The sequence below is a fragment of the Vespula vulgaris genome, chromosome 6, assembly GCF_905475345.1.
Source record: "Vespula vulgaris chromosome 6, iyVesVulg1.1, whole genome shotgun sequence".
Lineage (NCBI taxonomy): Eukaryota > Metazoa > Arthropoda > Insecta > Hymenoptera > Vespidae > Vespula > Vespula vulgaris.
Window position 1 is genome coordinate 4,460,921 of NC_066591.1, and position 22,146 is coordinate 4,483,066.

Consider the following 22,146-nt stretch of genomic DNA (forward strand, 5'->3'; position numbering starts at 1 on the left):
CTATACCGAGGAAACTCGAGCGACGAATACCAAGCAGTTCGACTTAGGTATTAGGATCGTCGTACCGTCCTCTTTCTCGTCTTCTTTGATCGTGACAAGAATCGTGCTCGAACTGACCGTTCCCATATCGCACGCGTCTCTTTAAATGGTCCACCGCGTTCGCGATCAATTTCTTATACTTCTCGTCGTTTCTTTTCTTCCATTCTTTTTTTTCTCTTTCTTCGTCATTTCTTTTCTCTTTCCTTTCCTTTGCTTGAAAATTCGATAGGTATTGTGAGGTCCTTTCTTTTTTCTTTTTTCTTTTGTTCTCTTCTTCTTTTTCTTTTTATCAGAAAAAGGGAAAAGGGGGAAACGACTTTCGATTAATCGAATCTCTCTTCTTTTCAGAAACGAAAAACGATTCTCTTTCTTCATAAAAAGAGAGAGAGAGAGAGAGAGAGAGAGAGAGAGAGAGAGAGAGAGAGAGAGAAAGGGACAGGATGGAATAGGAATGATAAGAGAAACACCGTGTAAGGTCGAAAACCTTTAAAAGAGACAGGTCTGCGTTTACTACAATATTGAATATGGAATCCCATAAGTCGAGCGATAATGCAATATGCCGACGTCAGGTCTTGGGGTTAGAAGGCGACGTTACGTCGGCTTGGAATAAGGGTAAAAGCGTTGAGAATTTAGTAGGAGAGTCTCTATTAAATCTGGATATATACCATATGGAGATTTCTCTGTCTGTCTCTCTCTTTCTTTTTCTATTTCTTTTCAATTTTCTTTCAGACGATATCGTTTGTCAAAAAAAATAAAAAAGGTCGATGATTCGAAAAGCCGTGATTCGTTTCTAAAAAAGGAACAGAAGATGAAGAAAAAAAAGAAGAAAAAAAAATAAAACGGAAAAGAGAAAGAAAGAAAGAAAGAAAGAGAGAGAAAAAATCAAAACGTCCGAAAGGAATAAACAAACGGGTGGCACGTGCGCGGCATGGTCGTCGAGTCGTCGTCGCTTTTTTGGTTTTATATCTTCGCATAGCCGAAGTACCTACTTGATGGAAACGCGAAATAACGATATTGACTTCGATCTCTCTCCCGAGAAACACGGTTAGACGGCAGTAAAAGGGTCTCACCGTCTTTTCGGATCGACTATAACGTTCGGCATTTCACCGGGTCTCTTTCCTTCTTTCCATTGGACATTTCGACGCTCGTATTTTAGCGAGTACCGTAAGCAGCTGCTTTTCAATAGGCAAGGAAGAAAAGAGGGGAGAGAGAAAGAGAAAGAGGGAGAGAGAGGGAGAGAGAGAGAGAGAGAGAGAGTGGTGGTAAGATTCGATGGTTCTACGACACCATGATTCTTTCACAAAGTTACGACGCGATCGACGGATGGAAGGGTCGATTAATTTAAGATACGTTTGGTCATTCTTCGAAATCGACACGCCCTTCCAATTTCATTGAGATCGTATTCTTAACGACCCTCTGTCGTGTTATCGTTAATTAGAATTTTTCTTTTTTCCTTTTGGTTTTTTTTTTTTCTTTTCTTTTTATTCTTGTTCTTCTTGTTCTTCTTTTGCCTCCCCATTGAACAGCAGGAATCCTCTTCTCTTTTGGTTATGAGTCACGTGGGAAACACAGCGAGTTTCCGCCTAAGACTAGTAACTTGAAATATCTATTGCTCGTTCGTTCGTTCGTTCGTTCGTTCTTTGTCCGTCGACTCGTGCTACAAATAGATTGATTATAATTAATTGTAGAAAGACCTCTCTCTTTTTCTCTCTCAGCAGGGAGGGTTGCGTAAATCTTTTTTTCTTTTTTTTTTTTTTTTGTTCCAAAATGAAATTTACCATTCGTAATTGTTATTATCGTTATTATTATTATTATTATTATTAAAATTATTAATATAAAATTAACATCGTCATATCGCTTCTTACAACATAATTTATTGATTATACAAAAACAAGGCTAGTTATACAAAAACAAATTAGATATTTTTTTTTCAAGTCCTTTCAAGAAGTTTAAGCAAGAGCTAACAAATAAAACTATGTTATAATCAAATCTTAATACACAGATTAATTAAAAAAACTGATTATTAAAAAAATCTTAATACATAGATTAATTATAAACATCGAGGATCAATTTGAATATCTCCTTTTTTCGGATGCAATAAAAAAAGCAAGAAAGAAACAAAAATATATTTAAAAAAAAGTTACACGATATAATTTATCAAATATTTCATGAGCACGAAATAAAAAATCGTACTATAAGCAAAGTATATAAAAAAATTATCAGATACATATCTAAAAAATAAAAACAAGATTCCAAATCTAATCGCTGAAATTAAGTAACGTTGGATTCACGCTGTGAACACAACTTGTCCACGACAGATTTTCTTTTTCTTTTTACCTTCCCTCCTCTCTCATTTTCTTGATTCTTCAAAAAATAACAAATAATTATATCGATGCAGTTTAAATAGAATGGTAATTTTCAAAGGGCGAATACGTAGCTTGTGAAGGTAATAGCGGTGGTAGGTAAGCTCCTAATTCGTCGCAGCAATAGAGCTTATCTCCGGTCCAGTAGCCCCTGAACTCACGCGCTCGCGCACGCGTTCACACAGCATACACATAGAAACATCCAACCGTACGATAACATTTTAGTTTAAATTTCGGCCGCTGGCCCGAGGCAAGCCGCGGGCTGATTTAAGGCCTCTATACGCGCGTAAACGTACTGCCGGTGTTGGCCTCGGAGGGGTGGAAAGCTTTCCCTAACGGTGAGCCGTATGCCAACCGGTAGATAGTCGGTTGCGATAAGCTAAATGCTTGGGATCCCCTCCCCATATTACACAGGTTATACACCATCGCACTGGCGCGACAAGCCTCCGAGAGAGCAGCCAACTATTCCCTTTCTCCTTTCCCACCCCCTTCTCTCTCTCTCTCTCTCTCTCTCTCTCTCTGTGTGTGTATCTATCTCTCTCTTTCTTATCCTCCGTCTTCAGCGAAGACAGATCGTTTCGGAAAACCGGAACTTGCCTTTTAACTACCACTCACATCTCCTCTATCATATTGTATTATCTAACCTATGTCACTCATAGAACTTGATAACCTTGGCTATTAGATAAGTTACTTAGATAAATGTTTATTTATCCTCGACTATTTCGAAATTTCCGAAAAAATAAATAACGTTTATTTTTTATTCACAGGATTTGATAATTTTGGCTATTGGAGAAGTAAGTTAGATAAGTGTTTATTTTCTCTCGATCTTCTGGAAATTTTTGAAAAAATAAGTAATATCAGTTTTTGAGAATTCAGATGTATTCATTCATTATTGAGAAATAATTTATTATATTTTGCAAACACGATCAGATTTGTATTAAGGTTGAGAGAGAGATAGAGAAAGGGAAAAAAAGAGAGAGAGAGAGAGTCTCTTTAATTCAAGGTTTTTCAAGGGTAACAGGAATCGACTGTGATAGAGGAACGGAATGATTTATTGAACTGTTTCGTATTATATCCGGACGGACCGAACGAGATCTCAGCTCAATTTCCGCTTTGGGTAACGCCCTAAATTTTAGATAATTCCATAAATTTTTTTCCACGATAGAAAAATGATAAAAAAGAAAAAAAGAAAGAGTTTATCTGCTTGCAAAAACTTTTCACTTTTCTTGAAGGAAATCTATTGGAAATGTGAGATCTGTGTCCTTCATATTCTCTTTGATCCAAGCATCGAATTTTTCTTCGAGTTCTTTTGTGAAAATGTCTTTCCAACCTCCGACTTTGCCTCGTCGTACGAATATGTTTGACTCTATTTTGTTATCAGGTGTGGCTGTATTTACCATAGGATTATTTCGAAAATTATCTATTTGAAGATGATCAATTAGCTTCGAGATCATCTCTTCGTTGTAAGATTTTCCAAAGAATTTTGCCACCTTTTTGATAGTACTTGACAAGTCCTGTAGAAAATCATAGTATTTTTTTTTTGTTAATATATTTATAATTACAGTACATTCATATTAAAAGTTATTTCTAAAATCTCACGTTTAATAGTTCTTCGTAGAATATGAATAGTAAGTTCGGACGATGTCTCTCAGCCCAGGCATCTTTCAAATGCGTCCAATAGGGATTGTAATAAGCTTAAACATAAGAAATGTCAAACAAGGATCCATTGAGAAAGATTCTTCATTGAATGATTTCTAACGTGATTTGAACTTACTTAAATCCTTCATAAAGTATTCGCAGAATTCCTCGAAACTTCCCTTATATTCTAATCCCTTAATAACTTGTAGAAAGTAATACCAAGACACCACCACATCTTTTGGATTACGTGCTACATAAACGATCTAATCGATCCATAAAATATTATATATATACACACACATGTATTCATATATCAAGAATTTTATCAATAAGCTTATATATACATCAGCCAACGTATACCTTGCAATTGCTATCCAGAAGATTAGGTAACAATTCGAATGGCATATGAGATTTGATGAATTTTGGAGATGGTAATTTATCGATGAATTCTGGATTCAATCTTATATTTTTATCCGATGGATTCGATACACTGTCTTCGTAATCGCCTATCAATATGTCAAGTCTAAAAAACGATAAAATGTATAGACAATTGTTAATCACACGATAAGCTTTATGAACAGATAATAGACATTTATTTTAACGGGCTTTTATCTTTATAAATTAGCATATAATATATACGAGAAATTAACGAACTAGTCGAAGTTGGACTTACTCGAAAAATGGAAATCTATAATGTAGGCTCTGTTTCTTTGCTTCCTCGAAGTTCATGTCGTTCACAACCAACCAAACCAGTTCCAATGTCAACGTGGTACCTAGCTCAAGGTACAAATTGTCTATCGTAAAGTGGATATATACACTCCAGACGACTATCTATGTATTTATCATTGCAACGAGTTAAGTACTTACAAAAACATTATCGCGATTTCTGTGTTTAAATCATAACGACCGGATACGTATTTGAATAATAATATATTGTTTATTAAGCTAAAGCGGATTGATCTAAAACAGTAGTTTTCAAATTGTGTTGGTAAATCTCTAGAAAGGGAGAGAAACAGAGAAAGAGAAATATGTTCTAAAAGAAAAAAAAAGACTACTAGTTGGCTCATTAAATATTTATTCTTCTCATTATTCGTCAAAAGTTGTTAAAAGTTGTAACATTTTAGATAATACTTGGCATATGTGATTATGTGTTTAAAGAAAAAAAAGATAAGAAAAGAAAGTAGAGTTTTTAATTTTGTTAAGAAATAAGATAAATTATAGAGTGAAGATAAGATCGAATATCCATTATTTTGTAAACGGCGCATAGTAACAATTTTTTACCGAATATGATTCTGATCGGCGAATAACCACTGCTGTATGCATAAATGTTCAAGAAAAAGAAGAAAAGAAAGATTATAGGTATTCGCTTAAAAAAAAAAGGGAAAAAGATTATATTGACCTTCATAACTCCAAAAGGAGTTTTTCTTTTATGTGCACTTCGTAGCTGACTCAGAATCATGTAAATTTCTCTTATTAAATTTTCTTGTAACCTCAAACAGTTGCGAGATATTCACTCCGACATTTATGGACATGCTATACGTACATATAATAGGCTTTATTATAAGACACGTATTACACGAAAGTATTTCTAGCATTAGATTGCTCTCAGCTGTTAGATAGAAAAGAAACAAGACGTCGAACGATGTTGGTTGTATTATACTTATCAAAGATATTAAATATCATCGTTACGATATCACCGTTGAAATGAATTTTCATTAAATAATTTTTAATAATATCGAATTCACCTGATCGTGGATAACTGACGACCCAAGTATCATCCGGATGAGGCTTTGCATTATATACTGTGACTCCTTGCTCGATATATCTGTAGGACATGGTCCATTTTTTTTCACCAATTCTTATGAAACCTCTCTTGAATGTCGGAAAATATTTATCCGCCAATTTTTTTTCCTCCTCGTTAAAAAGCACGTATTTTGGTATTCCACCCTCCATTTATTATTATTATTATTATTACTATTATTATTACTATTATTATTATAAACAAATTACTTTTCCTTTCCGATCAAAAATTTTCCTGTTAAATCTTTTCTTATTCACGTCTACCTTGAGTCTGTGAAATGAGTTTACTGTCAGTAGCGTGTTTTATAAGCGTTGATCGGTATTATCCAGAAATTATCTCGATTTTTATCTTATTTAGTCATCTTCTCCCTCTTTCTCTTTTTCTTTATATATGTATCAACATGTGTAATGCTAATCGTTATCAGTGCTTACGTGTCATTTATATTTACGCATTTATTATCTAATCATAAATTTTTTTTCTAAAGAAATATTTAAAAATAATTTATGGCGATAAGAAATAAACAAATAAAAAGAAAACTAATTAAAAAACTTTGAGACTGAGATACAGTATTTCTTCCGTTCGATCATAATGACAAATATCATCTCTTACATTTTATATAATATTTAATTTTTCTCTAGATATACTTATAACGAAATAAAGAAATAAATTGACAATTCATGTTCGGTGATTAAAGTTTTTTTAAAAAATATGTAAAGTATAAAAAACTAAAATTAACGATATACAAACATTAAAAGTCTCTAACTTATCAATTTATTAACGTATCTAAAAAAAATTATCTCTTTTTTTTTATTTTATTTATTATCATCAATTATATTTAATCTTTTATCGTACGAAGGATAAGTATGTCCATTTTATTCAAATGTATCTAATAACGATGATTCGATAACATATTGATAAATATTCCGAAAAATCAATTTTTGTAGCATTTTATCAGAATTAAAATACTATATTCCATCTTAACTAAATATATTTATACTACTATTTCTTTTTCATTATCAAGAAATGTAAATTTTAAACGAAAGAAATTCTTTCTTTTTTTTGTTTAATTCTACTATCTACTTCATTATCTCTTTCTTATCAACATTATCATTCTTTTCATCATTAATTTTAATTATATTATTTGATTATCTTAATCGTTAAAATTGAACAGCCACACCTTTTTTTTAAATTTATTTTAAATTTATATATATAATGATAAAGATAATATCTAATACATTTTCGCGGTATAATATGGTATGAATTTTTGTGTCGTAGAAGTGTTATCCTATTTATCTGTAAATCTATTACTTATATAAAATATAATCATTCGCGTTAAACAAAATCGTTCTATTCATGATCATCGCAAACTATACCTATTGATTCTTCATTCGTTTGTGCAATCCAAAACTCACAAAAAAAAGAAAAAATACAATAGTAGATTCAAATATCATGGAGTTTGGTGACTCCTGAAGACATGCAACCCTCTTAACGCTCGAACGAAGTTTTATATCGAGAAACATCTTTTAGGCGCTACGATTTTTTTTCATCATTGTGTATGTATTACTCTCTCTCTCTCTCTCTCTCTCTCTCTCTCTCTCTCTCTCTCTCTCTCTCTCTCTCTCTCTCTTTTATTTTAATATTTTAACATAGAAAGATATAGTAATGGTATTATTTTCAAAAAATAAAATATTGTTTTTAACGAAACGAAGTTATAGCTTAAGAAAAATAAAACTAAAAAAAAATATAACAAAGTCTTCGATACTTTTTCTTCTTTCGCGCTAGTTCAATTTTTAGCAATGGGACTTGCCAAAAGAAAAAGACAAAAAAGGAGAGAAAGAATGAAAGATAGAAACAAAAAGGAAAAAAGAAAAAAGAAAACAAAATGCATTTCGAACAGAACAGTCGCTAATATAAATGTCCTGGGCATATATTTCAAGCGGAGTTTTAAATAGTACTTCCCTCTCTCTCTCTCTCTCTCTCTCTCTCTCTCTCTCTCTCTCTCTCTCTCTCTCTCTCTCTCTCTCTCTCTCTCTCTCTCTCTCACTCTTTGATTTCGCATAGGGATATAAATCACGCGTCAGATGCGCGGAGTCGTTGGTCATTGAGTTTCATAAAAGATTCCAAGTATCTACAAACAACTTACACTCTCTCACACGCATACATGCACGCGAACACTTACACACGTACACTTATACCCATACACCTTATCCGCGCGCACGAGATTTTCTCTCTCACTCTGTGTTCTCTCCCTCTCGCTATCACTCTCGGTAGCACTTCAACAGGACACACACAACGCGTTTAAAGCTACATTCACATCATCCTTGCCCCGGACGACGTAAAATCTGCACTCTCAGCGTTCTTAGTGAGCCGCTCGAAATAACGCGCAGCAGCATCACAAAGCGGTTGGCTAAGAGCACCCAACGAGAATCTCCTCGTACGCACATCCAAATGCATCTCTACCCGGTCCGTGAAATGTCATCGGGATAATGTAAGGAATAGTACCTTCAAAGGTTTAGTGTGCACGCACGTAGAAAAGAAAAAAGAAAAAAAAAGAAAAAAAAAAGAAGAAAAAGGAGAAGGCTCGAAGGGATATTTCAACGGATGCGTTTCGTTAATTTCCCTTTCGGAGAGATTCGGATAAATATTTTCCTTTCGACGCGTTGCATGCTCCTGAATGAAAGGAAGGATTAGACGGACTTAGGGGGACGTCGTTTATCTTTCTGACCTCTAACGCAATTTGTACGTCCCATTTCATCATGCAGAATCGTGAGACGAGAGTATTCCTGCTTAGAAATATATATATATATATATATTTTTTTTTTCATTTCTTTAATTTCATCATTCAATTTAATCGTCCATAATTATTAATTTATTTCTGTCAAGGCGTACTATAGTATTCTACTGAGACGTATAAATATCGATACACGAAAATTAAAAACTTCTATAAATGGAATTACTAGTAATAATAATTTTATTATTATTATTAGAAACTTTAAACTCGATATCTCGTAATAAAATACATCATGCAGATCAGGTACGAGAACGATCGGTGAAATTGAAGATGATCGAGAAATATGTAAAATTATTCGAGGAGACACGTTGAATACCGAACGTGGTAAATGGCGTGGATGATAGGGAAGTGGTCTATGATAGGAAGAGACTTTTGCTGCATCCCGAAGAAGTTGAACTCTCGTGAGAGTTAAGGGCGAATCCGGTCGGTGTTCAAACATTTGATATGGCTGACGATAGTAGTCGCGATCCTCTTCGAAACCCTCTTCCGTTTCATCCTTTTCCGTCGAAAGCCATTAACATCGACTCGGCGATACGCGAAGAGGGTGCAACCCCCTGAACTCTCTCTTTCTCTCTCTCTCTCTCTCTCTCTCTCTTTCTCGTTTATTGGTTACTCGGTCCGTTGTATGCAAACAAGGTGCTTGTTTCTAAATTGAGTTGCAAGTCGGTCCCATCGTTAATTAATATATCTCGGGATACGAGCGAATTAAGCTCGATGAGAAACGGTATGTGAGCCTTTAGCACCCTGCGATCGTTCGTGTACTGATACAATGGTGCGTGCCGGAGATGTTTGTCGGGGAGTTACCGTTGTTGTAGTTGAAATTGTGGAAAGGAGAGAAAGTATCGTTTGGGAATGGGCGAGAGGAGTTGAGGGAGATTTTAGAGAGGGGTAACGAGAGAAGACTCGGAACGAGCAACCTGGGAGTCGTACCAATCATAAACGGACCGTAGCAGCTCGACAGGCGGTTACGAAATGGTGAATTTTCATGATCCGGCCAAGCGTGACCGTCTTGCCGAGACCAAAATCTCTCTTGCGTTCGTCTTTAACTTACGATTAGTATTACTTAACGGAGGAACGAAATGACAGATTCTGAGAAACAGATTCTGACCATCGTTTACGTCGATATCAATCTCCAGTATTTGGATAGTTATACGACATTTCATTTTTCCGAGTTCTCGGAATTAATTAATGGATATTCCAAGTTCGTTCTTTCCTTCGTTCGTTGACCGATACTTCCAAGTGATCTTATCTTTTTTTCTTTTCTTCTTTTCTCTGTTTTTTTTTTCTTTCTTTATTTCTTTCTATCTTTTTATTGTTTTCTTTTCTTTTTCTGTTTATGGGATCTGTGAAATCATGAAATCTCATGAATTCGTGAATACTTTGCTTCACGATTTTAATATCTTTTTATTAACTAAACAAAGACTATGAAAAGAGAGAGACGCCGTGGAATGTACTGTATTTAAACGAAGCACTGGAGGAGTCAGTAGATATCAAATTAGGGTGTAAAATGGGACTTTCTTGATGGTTTCAAAAGGCAGTTAGGGTGGAATAGATGAACGAGAGAGGTTATAAAAAGGGGAAGGCATATATGGGCGAAAGGCTGCAGGAGACAGAAACACATACGTGAACGGAAACAGAAAGAGAGAGATAGAGAGAGATAGAGAGAGAGAGAGAGAGAGAGAGAGAGAGAGAGAGAGAGAGACAGACTGATAGACAGACAGATAGACAGACAGAGAGAAAGAGAAAGAGAGAGAGAGGGGGAGAGGTTGGCAGTGTATCCATGTTTAGAAATTCCATTACTCGTGAGATGAGGTCAGTGCACGAGCTATTCATTAAACGCTATATTTTCTCTACATTTCTACCTGCGTTAACAACATCCAACAGGGAATGCCCGCTGACCCTACAAGCCACTTTACTCAACCCACCAGAATACCTTTCGAGAAATTCGATCGTTTCGGACCAATCACAGGTATAGAGTTCGAAGTGTTAAATCGATGGGTACACTACCACGTCATCCTTCATCTTAGAATAAATTTTGAACACTTAATGTTCCAACTAAAGGAATTCGAATAATCCTGTATCGTCTCAATTATCTCATTTGTCACGTGATCTCGGATTCAAGCCATATTTTTTTCTTCTTTCTCTTTTTTCCTTCTTATATAGAAAAACTTTCCTAATCGCTCGTAAATCGCTAACACTTAAGAGAACACTAAATCAAGGTCAGCCGTTCACGACGTGACGACCATTCTTTTCCTCAAATTGCGACTTCTCTACTACTACTGTTACTACTACTACTGCTACTACTCTCTCAGATATGATTTAGTACTTTTGACAGGATTAATAATTCCAAAACTCTCCATGGTGGTAGCAGATGTCGAGACATTTTCGCACCCCATTCTGAGTCTTCCAACATGATCTCCGAGAACACTCGCTTCCCCGTTCCTTCTTCTTCTTCTACCTCTTCTTCTTCTTCTTCTAGTCCTACTTCTTCGTCCTCCGACAAAGGTAAATCTGTCATATCCCTATGATATATCCGTCTCTACCCCGTATGATGCTATTCTTCCTCCATAACTCTGGAACGAAAGAATAAAGGAACATAAGAGGGATTAAAAAGATATCCAGAAAAATGTTTCTTCGATAAATCAAAAAAATCGATGACTTCTTCCCTTCTTCAAAAAAAAAAAAGATATATATATAATAATAATAAAATGATAATAATAATAATGACGAATATACAGTAAAAAAGCCGTTTGCTCGGTCTGTTTTCGAAAAGACCATAATAATTCTGCCGATTCGTGTATTATATATTTTCTTGACAAATAAAAATGTTATTGAACGTCGTTTTTATTTCGAAAAACGACGATTAACATAATTCTCGTGTATTTAAACAAATCACCATACAGTTGGATTTATAAATTTATATTTTTCTATCTAATCTCTTTCGGAATATATTATCTACTTAACCACGTTTCTTCAGAATATTTCTAAATGCAATACTTATATATGTGACAGCGGGCTCTAATGACAATTCATGTGTCATATAACTTTTCTTTTTCATATATCTTACTAGTGATTCTCTTAGAAAATATATTACATAATAGTTATAATATATGTACGAACATAATCAGATATCAAACACCTTGCAATAAATTTTCTAATACAAGTTATAAGACAAAAAAATATATAATAAAATCATATAATTCTATTAATATTATTAACTATATAAATTGATTAAAAACTTACATCGATTTTCATTGATCCTTTGAAATATATTAATAACGCATACGAAACATATTCTTAAACATAACATTTGCCCTATACGTTCACATCTCACATTTACTTTATATATTGCATTTACTATCAAATATCATTTATATCCATAAATAAAAATAAAATTAATGAGATAGAATCTTTCTATTCGCTAACTTGACAATTTTCTTATAAATCACGTTCGATCCAGTGAAAATTTTAATGTTCATTTCAAAAATCATTGAGTAGTACGTATCAAAAATAAAAAATAAAAAGAAAACGAAGTAAAAAAAAGAAGAAGAAGAAAAATTAAAAAGAAAAGAAAAGGCAAACGAAAGACTAATCGATTTTCCGAGAGACCGAAGAGAGAGAGAGAGAGAGAGAGAGAGAGAATAAAAAAAGAAAAAGAAAAGAAATTCACGAATAACATCGAGCTAACGCGTCGACGCACGATTTAGTCGATGGGTGGGGGGTAGGGTGGGTTGGGCGTTTGGGCGGTTGGGCAAATCAAGCGTTCGACGAAAGAGAACAAAAGCATTTTTACCGTCATAAGAGTGCTATTATCAAAGATGGCAGTAGTCGAGGAAGGGCCGAACTTCTTGGAAGATGATTCCGAAGACGAAATTGCGATTCGAAAGAACCGCGCGCGCATGCCTGTGGCTCTTCTTAGGTTAGTGGTAGGGTAAGGCCTCGGCCTCTCTTACTCGAAGTTACGTATAATAGTGGGGATAAACGAATAGTGGGGATGTAGGCTGTACCAGAGAGACAGAATGAGAAAGAGAGAGAAACGCAGAGAAAAAGAGAAAGAAAGAAGAAAAGAAAGAGATAGAGAATGAGAAAGAATGAGAAAGAAAGAAAGAAAGAAAGAAAGAAAGAAAGAACGAGAAAGATAGATAGATAGAGTGAGAAAGAAAGAGAGAGAAAGAGAGAGAGACACAGGTTGTTCCCGATCCAGCGTGGTAATAGAGGGCAGGTAGGCGGGTCGGCGGGCACGAAAAGTAGGGCCCCGCGGCTTCGAAGGAACGTTTTTCTCTAAATTACAGTCCCGACCGCGCTCGTTCTGTTCCGTCGTACCTTTCCCGTGAGCGCGAGTCACTACTACTACTACCACTACTCTACTATAATACTACTACTACTACTGCTGCTACTACTACTACACTACGGCAACTTGGCTACTACCTGAATTCACTATCTTCTTTCTCATTCTCTCATTCTCTCATTCTCTCATTCTCTCATTCTCGCAGGGCTCATTCTCGCACGGCCGCAAATAACAAAATATCGTAATTCGATTTCGTTCTACTTTTCTTTTTTCTTCTTCTTCTTCTTCTTCTTCTTCTTGTTTTTTTTTCCCCACCCTCTCCTCATTCATTTCCCTCCGCTTTATTTGTTTTCTTCTCCCTTTTCTGTTTATTTAACGATATTAAAAGAATAAAAAAAGGTAAGAAAAAAAAGAAAAATTGACGCCATCGCGAATTTTCACTGGTAGAAATCCGACGTCAACACCCATTGGCTTCCGGGATCTATGAGATATGGGATAGGAGATGAAACAATTTGTCGAGCCACTTACAAGATGGATCGCCTGTCGGTGAATAAGATAGAGAGAGATAGATATATAGAAAGAGAGAGAGAGAGAGAGAGAAGGGGTTTCTGACGCTTGGTTATCGATCGTTCGTTCAACGACGATACAAGAAGTGACGTTAATGTATGTTTCGTTGTCGCTAAGGAAAGATGCGAAGGTGTTTGAATTCGTTCTTAAAGACGACGACTATGACTACGACGACGACTAGGATGACGACGACTAGCACGACGACGAGGATGATGATGATGATGATGATGATGCTGATGATGATGATGATGATGATGATGATTATGATAGCGATGATAATGATGATGACGGCGATACGAAGAGAAGGAAGTAGAAACGTCTTCTTTTTCTTCTTCTTCTTCGTTTTCTTCGTCCTCTTCTCGAAAACTTAAGTTAAGTCTCGGAGGTTCAGTGATTTCCTTGAAAATCCGTCAAGATCTTTCGTCCGTGTATAGGTACTATAAGGATTTATTACCCTACGCGTGCCTTATACGTCAATCAAATAAAAAGTTAATCCGCATACGTAGCACGTTGTGGCAAACCGTAAGACGTTGTCTACTCTAATACCTAAGTAAGTAAGTATAGATATATATATATATATATATATATATATATATATATATAAGTACGTATGTATGTAAGCACGTACCTATATATATATGTGTGTGTGTATGTGTATGTATGTACCGGCCCCTAAGAGAACATCGTACTTGCACGTCGTAAACGCGTTTTAGAAGAAGAAGAAGAAATCCGTATTGGCCGGCCAGTCAGCTTCGTCTCGAAGAGAAACGGTACAGGAACAAGAGAGAGAGAGAGAGAGAGAGAGAGAGAGAGAGAGAGAGAGAGAGAGAAAGAGAAAGAAAGAGAGAGAAGAAAAAGACGTTTTTGTTCGCGCGTAGAGTGAGTCTCCTGTGTCGATAGAGAGGCAGGTGAACGAGCATCGCAATCCGCTTTTCACGGTCAAGCAAATATCGGCCGTGCCGTGTTATAGCTACCGGAGGCCCCGCGGTAGAAGAATTTTCACGGGATGCCACGATGTTTATTGGACGAGATAGGTAAACCGGATCGCCGGAGCCAGGCCGGAGCCCCATCTTCGAGGAATGAAAATAGAGAAAGTACTCTCGACGCCCGGGGTCCGTTGGAATGACTCCGAGCTAACGTGCAAAATTTCTAGACTCTATATATGTATCTTTCTCTCTTTCTCTCTCTCTCTCAGTATCTTTCTCTGTATCTCTCTCTTTCTCTTTTTATCATTGTCTCTTTTATAGAGATCAGAGAAAATACGATTAGCGATAGTTCGAACTGATTCCTTTTTTCTCTTTTTTTCTTTCTTTTTTTCTTTTCTTTTTTTCTTTTCTTTTTTTTCTTATCCACTATTCTCTCAAGTATCCCATTCAATGGACCACACCTGGTCGTACTTTTCTTCTCCCACTCTCTCCCTCTTTCTCTCTCTCTCTCTCTCTCTTTATCTCTTTATCTCTGTCTCTGTCTTTGTTTCTTTCTGTCTATCTTTCTGTCTCTTTCTTTCGATTGGCTCGTCATTACGATTCGAGTTCAACAATCCCGGGAACACCGATTAAGAGATATCATGCTTTTTATTCGACGAACCGGCTCGGTGTAAATGTCTCTCTTTCTCTTTCTCTTTTCTTGAGATAGTCCGTAGGACGTAATTACCACGGGTGTCTTCATCGTAAGAAAAGAGACATAACTTTGATCGTCTTTAACAGAACCGCGTAAAGACTGGTCACAGTGGTACGTGATATAATTAATAATTGATCGGACAATAGTCACGACGTTGGAATTTTTTTTTTCTTTTTTCTTTCTTTCTTTTTTTTTTTTTTTGTTGATTCTTTCTCTTCGTTCTTCGTTGTTTTTTCCTTTTCTTACTCGCAAGAGACACATGTAAATGGCGTACGTGACGAGAATTAAAATGCTCGTCCGTGTGTCTGGTGTACTCGAAATCTTCTGTAGTCGCTGCTAAAATCATCTGTAAATATACCTAAGAAAGAATAACGACAAAGTTTCTCGAATATACATATATATTCCATATGTGTGTACACACACACACACACACACACACACACACACACACACATAAGTAGATACATAAATCCACTTTCTTAAAAATTTACGTATACGCAACTAGTAATTTATCTCTTCGTCCTGTTAAAATAGAAAGCTCAAAGTTGATGGGCAACTCATGAAAAAAAATTTCGTTGATTTCATTAATAATTTCGATTTACATAATAACACTATTTCCATATTATTATTATTATCATTATTATATAGAGAGAGAAATAGCAATATCAAAAACTAATTGGCTGCAGATTAATCTTCTATCCACAGATTAATCTTTTCTTCTCAAGCATGATCTCTTTCTATACGATACTAGAAAGTTTTCCACGTAGGCACGTCGACCCTCTCTCTTTCTCTCTTTTTCATTCGTAGGCGTACATAATCAAGATCGAAGTGCGCACAAGCGTTACTTGCAGGAAAGACGAGAAATCATGAAGGGACAGGTAGGTCGATAGGAAACTGGAAGTTCGTAGATTCTAGCGAGATGTTCGATCGTCCGAAGTATGTTGCCGTTGCTGACGACGCGAGCCATTCGACGGATGTATTCGAGCATCATGGAACATGAGTAAGAGCGAGAGAAAGAGACAGAGAAAGACAGACAGATAGAGACAGAGAGAGAGAGAGAGAGAGAGGGAGGGAGAGTGAGAGGGTGGGGGGAGGGAAACCATCCGGTCAGCCCACGAAGAGAAGCTGGACTCTACAATCTGCATAATTTCCTTCTGGATTTCCTCTTCGTTCCTTCTTTACATGCACGCATTTTGCGGAACACTTGGATCGCATTAACGAGTCCCTACTATGTAAGTAAGTACGTACATAGGTAGGTCGGACTTAATCGAAATAAGGAATGATCGCGGAATCCTAACAAACTCTGGAATTCAATCGATTAGTCATTAGTCTTAGTAATTAATTACTTTCTCGCCTCGGTGTCTCAGCGATTAGCGATCGTCGATGTAAACCTGTAGAGAAAGATAAACTGGGACTGAGATGATTACTGATCGGATATACGAAAAAGGTTGGCCAATATTGAACTTGATTCGCTGGGTTGGTTATTAAACTAGTCAACCGATTTCGAATTTCTAATGAACTTCGACGTTATATTGAATTTTAATAGGGAGTTAACCGTAATTACACGTTATACGTTGTAGAACGCCGGAGATCGCCGTGAGATATTCAGATCTAGTGTCGAAGATAACAGGATACGAGATGCGCTCTATAGGTTCTTTGTGCGACGATTTGACACGGAAGTACGTTATAAATCGATGGCATCGATCATCGGCTAATGCAAAGCCTGTCCTGAATACGCTCGAGATAACCTTTGAGAGGTAACCGCGAATAGATTCGCCCTTACTTCCTTCGGTCTCCAGTCATCGTTCCGTTATCGTGGACGGTTAAACATGGCAAATGCGAACTTGAAATTAATTGTATTCCCCGTTGATCCTTTTACGCGTATTAAAAGTTTCGAAAAAAAGTTCCGAAGGAATATCGAAAGAGAAAACGTCAGAGGTTTCATTATTCGAATTATATATAATATCACTCATCGACGTATCAAATCCTCCGAGATTCATTTATGAAAAAAAAAGGAACTATAACGTGACTATTGAGAGATAATAAATTTCAAGAATTAGATAATTATTTTTTATTTCGGTTAGGTAGAAGAAATAGAAAAAAGCTATTATGATCGATGGATGAACGGTTGGATGACCAATTCGAAAGATAAAAATGTCGAAATTTACATAAATATCTCGTTTCTTTGGAAAACTAATTTCGAATAATAGTTCGTAACTTTCATCGATCATTTTCGACTTTGGACCACGTCTTAGATGGGAAAAATAAATGAAACTCGTTGAGTAGAGTAGAGTGAGCATACGACTGTATATGTTGTACAAAGTTCTAAGGCTATGAATCGAACGGAACACTCCCGTCGAGCTAACGCATGACAAATATTTAAAGAAGATCCTCGAGTGCAGTTTCCACGAAAGGCGACCCTACCGAATATCGAAGAAGAAGTCGAGTTATTGAGTTTTCTCTTTCTCTGTCTTTATGTCTCTTTTTCTCTTTTTTTTCTCTCTCTCTCTCTTTTTCTCTGTGCATCGTATATAGCCAACCAAGGGAAGTCGTAATAAGTTGTCGTGGGAAATAAAAGGAGACGTCGTGTGGATATGAAGCGCGGGAAACGTGGAAAGAAAAAAAATTAAAAAAAAATAAAAGAGAACGAAGCGTCAGTTTAGATATTGCGAGTGATTCTTTTTAGTTCCCTTAATGCATTCTTCTGTAAAGATTAACATACGATAAAAAAATTAATGTAAGTAGGTAACGTATGTAAATGTGATTTCTGAACCTAAATATTAAGCAGGTTACATATGTTTTCAGAGCGATCAAAACTCATTTCTTTTAATTGAAATCATTGAGATACCATGAATATTCATGATGACGTTAAACCGAATAATTTGCATAATTTTTAATAATTGAAGGATTATTGATAGCTCTTGAAACAATCGATTTTACGTAATCGTACTACGTAATTACGATCACATAGTTCTATCCTGATCCTGTTAATTATCTTGAAATAATTATAAAAAAGAAAAAGAAGAAGAAACATATTAATTAGGACTCCGAAGTTGTTTTTATCAAGGAAAGTGTCCTCTTTTATTCTTCTTTTTTCTTTCTTTTCTTTTTTTTCTGAAACATCCTTTTGTCAGGACAATAATAAAATTAAGATGCTACCTGTCGACATTTCCTCTGTTCGTAATCAGCGAATCGAGAGAGGAACGTGATCGTAACCGTTGAAGCTGAATCAAATCGATAACGGACGGAGGATTCGGGTTGTATGTACGACAGCTGCTTCTTCTTGGATCGCGTGACAGGTGTCTTCTTCGAGTAGATACATATACCATAAGGAGTAGAATTTCTCAAGGTCGTTCGAGAGCTTGAGACTGGTCAACAGGAAATTCGTAAGGTCCGCGGAAGAAACTCTTCTCTCGGATGCTTCGATGCGTAAAAAGGTTTACAGGAAAAGAAAAAGAGAGAAAGAAAAGAATAAAAGAAAAAAAGGAAAGACAAAAGGAAAGACTTTCGTTTCGGAACAAGCGCATCGAAAGGTTGCTCGGTCGAGGATGCTCCTGAATTGCCATGTCCATGTCGAATCGACGTCCTGGAAGAAGGACCAGATTTTGCGAAAGAGTCTCTGTCTTCGATGGAAATAACTAACAAAACGAAATATACCGACCAAATAGAAATCATTTGATCCGTTCGATAAAAAGATATAGGACGAAATCGATAAATTGTTAAACATAATCCAAGAAGACTCGAATCCAATAATAAATTTTTATTTCTATCAAAGTTGACGAAATCAAAGAATAAGAAAAGCAAATATTTGTCCATTCTTGATTCTACGTAACACCGGAACACTTCATATTTTTTCGTTCGTAAAATAATCGAACACCCACTACCATCACTACCACTATCCTCTTCTTTCCCCACCCTACTATTTCCAATCGATGATTTCGAAGAAAATAGCTTCGTAACACTTCGTTCGATCGGCCCCGCCCAATAGAATCCATCGATGAACTTTAACTCGTATAAATAGAATACCATAACACTATGAATGCATGGTATACAGTCCCAGTTTATCCGTCCGACACGTACAACATATGTATATCCGTTCAGAGAACTGTTCGAAGACAATTTTCTTCTTTTCCGATTCGACAGAAATAATATCGAAACACACACAACAACAGAGACAACAACAACAGCAACAACAACAACAACAACAAAGAAAGAAAAAAAGAAAAAAAGAAAACGTCGAAAATAAAATTGCATTGCGAAGGCACGATCTACAGAGAGGGGAAGGAGGTAAAAAAAGAAGGAAGAGGAGAGGGGAGAGGGTGAGGAGAAGAGGAGGAAGAGAGGGAGGAGAGAAGAGAGAAGACAGAAAAAGGGCGATCGAACGAAAAACGAGACCCGGTGACGTGTTCCCGTAAGTAAAAGAATCGTGGAACAGATCGTGATACAGGACATACGTGGTAGAGGCCCCGTCACCATAGGCCCCCGACACCCCAAGCGCGTACTGTATTAGAAACGAATATAAATATAAATCGAGCGTGGTACTGGCGTTAGTGGGTTCGGTAGTGGGAGATATCTCTCGGGTATTGGTGCCGTCGACGAAGTTACACGCACGAAGAAGGCTATAGTCCTGTCCTCGCTCGCGCACGAGGCCCCTTTCCTCCTCTTCCTCCTCCTCTTCTTCCTCCTTCTCTTTCTCTTTCTCTTTCTCTTTCTCCTCTTCTTCCACTTACCTTCCCTCCTTGTACTGCTGCTGGTGCTGCGTCGTTCTCCGTGAGGAAAGGCCCCGAGAGAGTGGGCTCAGTGTCCGCTCGGCCTCAGAGCGCCCCGTGCCAAGAGAGAAGGAAGGAAGGAAAGACTGGTGAACGCCGCTTCTAGAAGGTTTTAATGCCTCACTCGCCGGCTCACGACGCGAGTTATAACCGCTCCCAACGGTATACAGTAACAAATAACGAAAATCAAAAAGAGATATACACGTGTGTATCTTCTTAACGTTCAGTGTTATACGAGGACTTTTAACCTAACATTCAAGATGTTTCTACACCGTGATCGGACAACGTTCGTCTAAGAAGCCTTTTTTTTTTCTTGCTTCCCCAACTCTGTCCACCCCACCTACCCTCCTCCTACCCTCGTCCGACCACCCCTCTCTTTCTCTTTCCCCTCGAGTAGAAAAGGATAACTCGAGAGAGATCATTCAATTGAATCTTTTCTCGGAGCAAATCGATCGAAAGAGAGAAAGACCACTACTACTGTCGTCCTGCTGATTTTCTTCTTTCTTTTTTATTTCTCTCTCTCTCTCTCTCTCTCTCTCTCTCTCTCTCTCTCTCTCTGTCTGCCTGTCTGTCTGTCTCCTTCTCTCTCTCCACTTGTCCTTCCTCACCTCCTTCTCCTGTTCGTTCAACACGCCGTCGAGATACCCACGGCGCACGGCTTTGTAGTCCGCGAGCAGTGCCGCGTATTAAAACGTTAATCTCCGATGTGTACTACCGGTTATACGTACAGATTGCTTGTTTCTCTCTCTCTCTCTCTCTCTCTCTCTCTTTCCCTCCCTCTCCCCCTCTCTCTCTTTCTCTTTCTTTCTCCCTCTCTTGATCGTTCCACCAGCCCTCCACCTCCCTTTCCTCAGCCCCTATCCTTTCGTCCTCTGGCTCGTTCGTGGCTGGTGCTTTCGCCGTAGCGCGTACTCGACCGTCTCTCTTTCTCTCTTCTTCTATCTCTCTCTCTCTCTCTCTCTCTCTCTCTGTTTCTCTCTTTCCACTCCCTAGCTCAATACATCTATAGACCTTCGTCTTCGTTTTCACCTTCTTCTCCTTCTTCTTCTTCTTTTGCTTCATCTTCGTCTTCTTTTCTTTCATCTTCCTCTTCTTAACCCCTCTTCAACACCCTAGTATCCCCTATAACCGCGAGTCCTTCATATTTCATCGAGCTCCTGTTAAAACGTTCATCGCTCCAATGAACCGCAAGGATTCGAAAACTCCCGCCAAAACTTTATCGCGATAGGACTAAATTGACCAGGTTAACGATGAACGTCGGAAGATCTCCCGAGGAGGACGTCCTTCGAATTACGAAGGACGGGAGATGTATGGAGAAAGAAATCGGATGATGATGATATAAGTTACGTCGACTCGACGCTGATTAATCTTAAAAACGTCTGAGAAAACGAGAAAGAGAGAAAGAGAGAGAGAGAGAAAGAGAGAGAGAGAGAAAGATATGAAGAAAGAGAAGCTGTCGAACGCGTTGATCGCGTTGGTGCGACCAGAGGCAAGCACCTCTACTTCGAGTAGCCTAGCCAGAAGGCGAACAGCTACTGTCCTTGGTTCCAGGAGATGGTGGCAGGGTGGTTGTTGGGCAACCAGAAGCCACCAGGAGGCCTACCTTCGACGACTCTACGCTAGAAAGAACGAACAACATACCGCGAAAGGCAATGCCGAGGATAGGAACGTCGAGGTCGAAGGTCGAAGGTCAGAACTTGGAAATAGTTGGTCGCAGTCCCAGATCGTTTACGATTTACCAGCGAACGGTGAACATTACCTCGACGATTTCTTGAGAAATCGTAAGGGCGATACTAACGAGGTCGATGTCGATGTCGTCGACGTAGAAGAAGAGGATGTCGTTGGTGTTATGGTTGGTTGTCCGGCCCTGACGGCCTCGCGTGCCAGTCCCACGGAGAAGTGCGTGGAATACTTGAACGGTGCTCATGACGCGACGACCACGGTGAACTTTGAAAACGATCGTCGCGAGCCCAATCGTATCAACGAGTGTGGATCCTTGCATTCTTGTTACGATGTCACGGAGTAAGTCTTTCGTCGATCGCTTGAAAAATCTTTCATTCGGGATATCAATCGAATTATATTTATTATTACATGGATTATAAGAATGAGAGATGGAGTGATAAAAAAGCTGTGATGTTTATTAAATTTAGCGAAAAAGAAAAATGTAATTTTGACGATAAGTTATTTTCTTTTTTACAGACTATAAAAGTGTAACATTGGATTGTATCGTCCCGTCTTTTAACGACGAAGGAAATAACTCGCGTTATCGT

At 37.5% G+C, this 22,146-nt stretch overlaps 2 protein-coding genes across 11 annotated transcripts in view; one reads left to right on the forward strand and one right to left on the reverse strand.

Annotated features, from left to right (window-relative positions):
- Positions 1 to 22,146, forward strand: part of LOC127064390 (protein prickle-like) — an 87,826-nt gene that overhangs the window by 59,547 nt on the left and 6,133 nt on the right. The window contains exons 1-2 of one of the 8 annotated variants that reach the window (XM_050995374.1): positions 19,401 to 20,038; positions 21,428 to 21,898. The exons of 6 other annotated variants lie outside the window; for them this stretch is intronic. In XM_050995374.1, the coding sequence (XP_050851331.1) occupies positions 19,992 to 20,038; positions 21,428 to 21,898 (518 nt within the window). In that variant the 5' untranslated portion in view covers positions 19,401 to 19,991. Of the gene's footprint in view, positions 1 to 19,400; positions 21,899 to 22,146 lie in introns of those variants that run through there. One more of the 8 variants, XM_050995373.1, reaches the window with a different exon arrangement.
- LOC127064404 (sulfotransferase 1C4-like) lies at positions 3,437 to 6,136 on the reverse strand. Of its 3 annotated transcripts, none has more exons than XM_050995435.1 (7): positions 5,786 to 5,924; positions 5,440 to 5,573; positions 4,714 to 4,871; positions 4,401 to 4,563; positions 4,177 to 4,303; positions 4,002 to 4,096; positions 3,437 to 3,916 (listed from the first exon to the last, which is right to left on the reverse strand). In XM_050995435.1, exons 2-7 carry the CDS (start codon positions 5,497 to 5,499, stop codon positions 3,620 to 3,622), a joined length of 900 nt encoding a protein of 299 aa, XP_050851392.1. In that variant the 5' UTR covers positions 5,500 to 5,573; positions 5,786 to 5,924; the 3' UTR covers positions 3,437 to 3,619. The 3 variants fall into 3 exon arrangements, with proteins under 3 accessions (XP_050851392.1, XP_050851391.1, XP_050851390.1); XM_050995434.1 differs by having other exon boundaries at positions 5,440 to 5,649; XM_050995433.1 differs by lacking the exon at positions 5,440 to 5,573 and having other exon boundaries at positions 4,714 to 4,813; positions 5,786 to 6,136.

Coding starts and splice junctions, on each gene's coding strand:
- LOC127064404 (XM_050995433.1), bottom strand. CDS start 5,993: ATGGAGGGTGGAATACCAAAATACGTGCTTTTTAACGAGGAGGAAAAA. Junction 4,814..5,785: donor CGTCAGTTATCCACGATCAG/GTGAATTCGATA, acceptor ACCTTGAGCTAG/GTACCACGTTGACATTGGAA. Junction 4,304..4,400: donor TTCTGGATAGCAATTGCAAG/GTATACGTTGGC, acceptor TGGATCGATTAG/ATCGTTTATGTAGCACGTAA.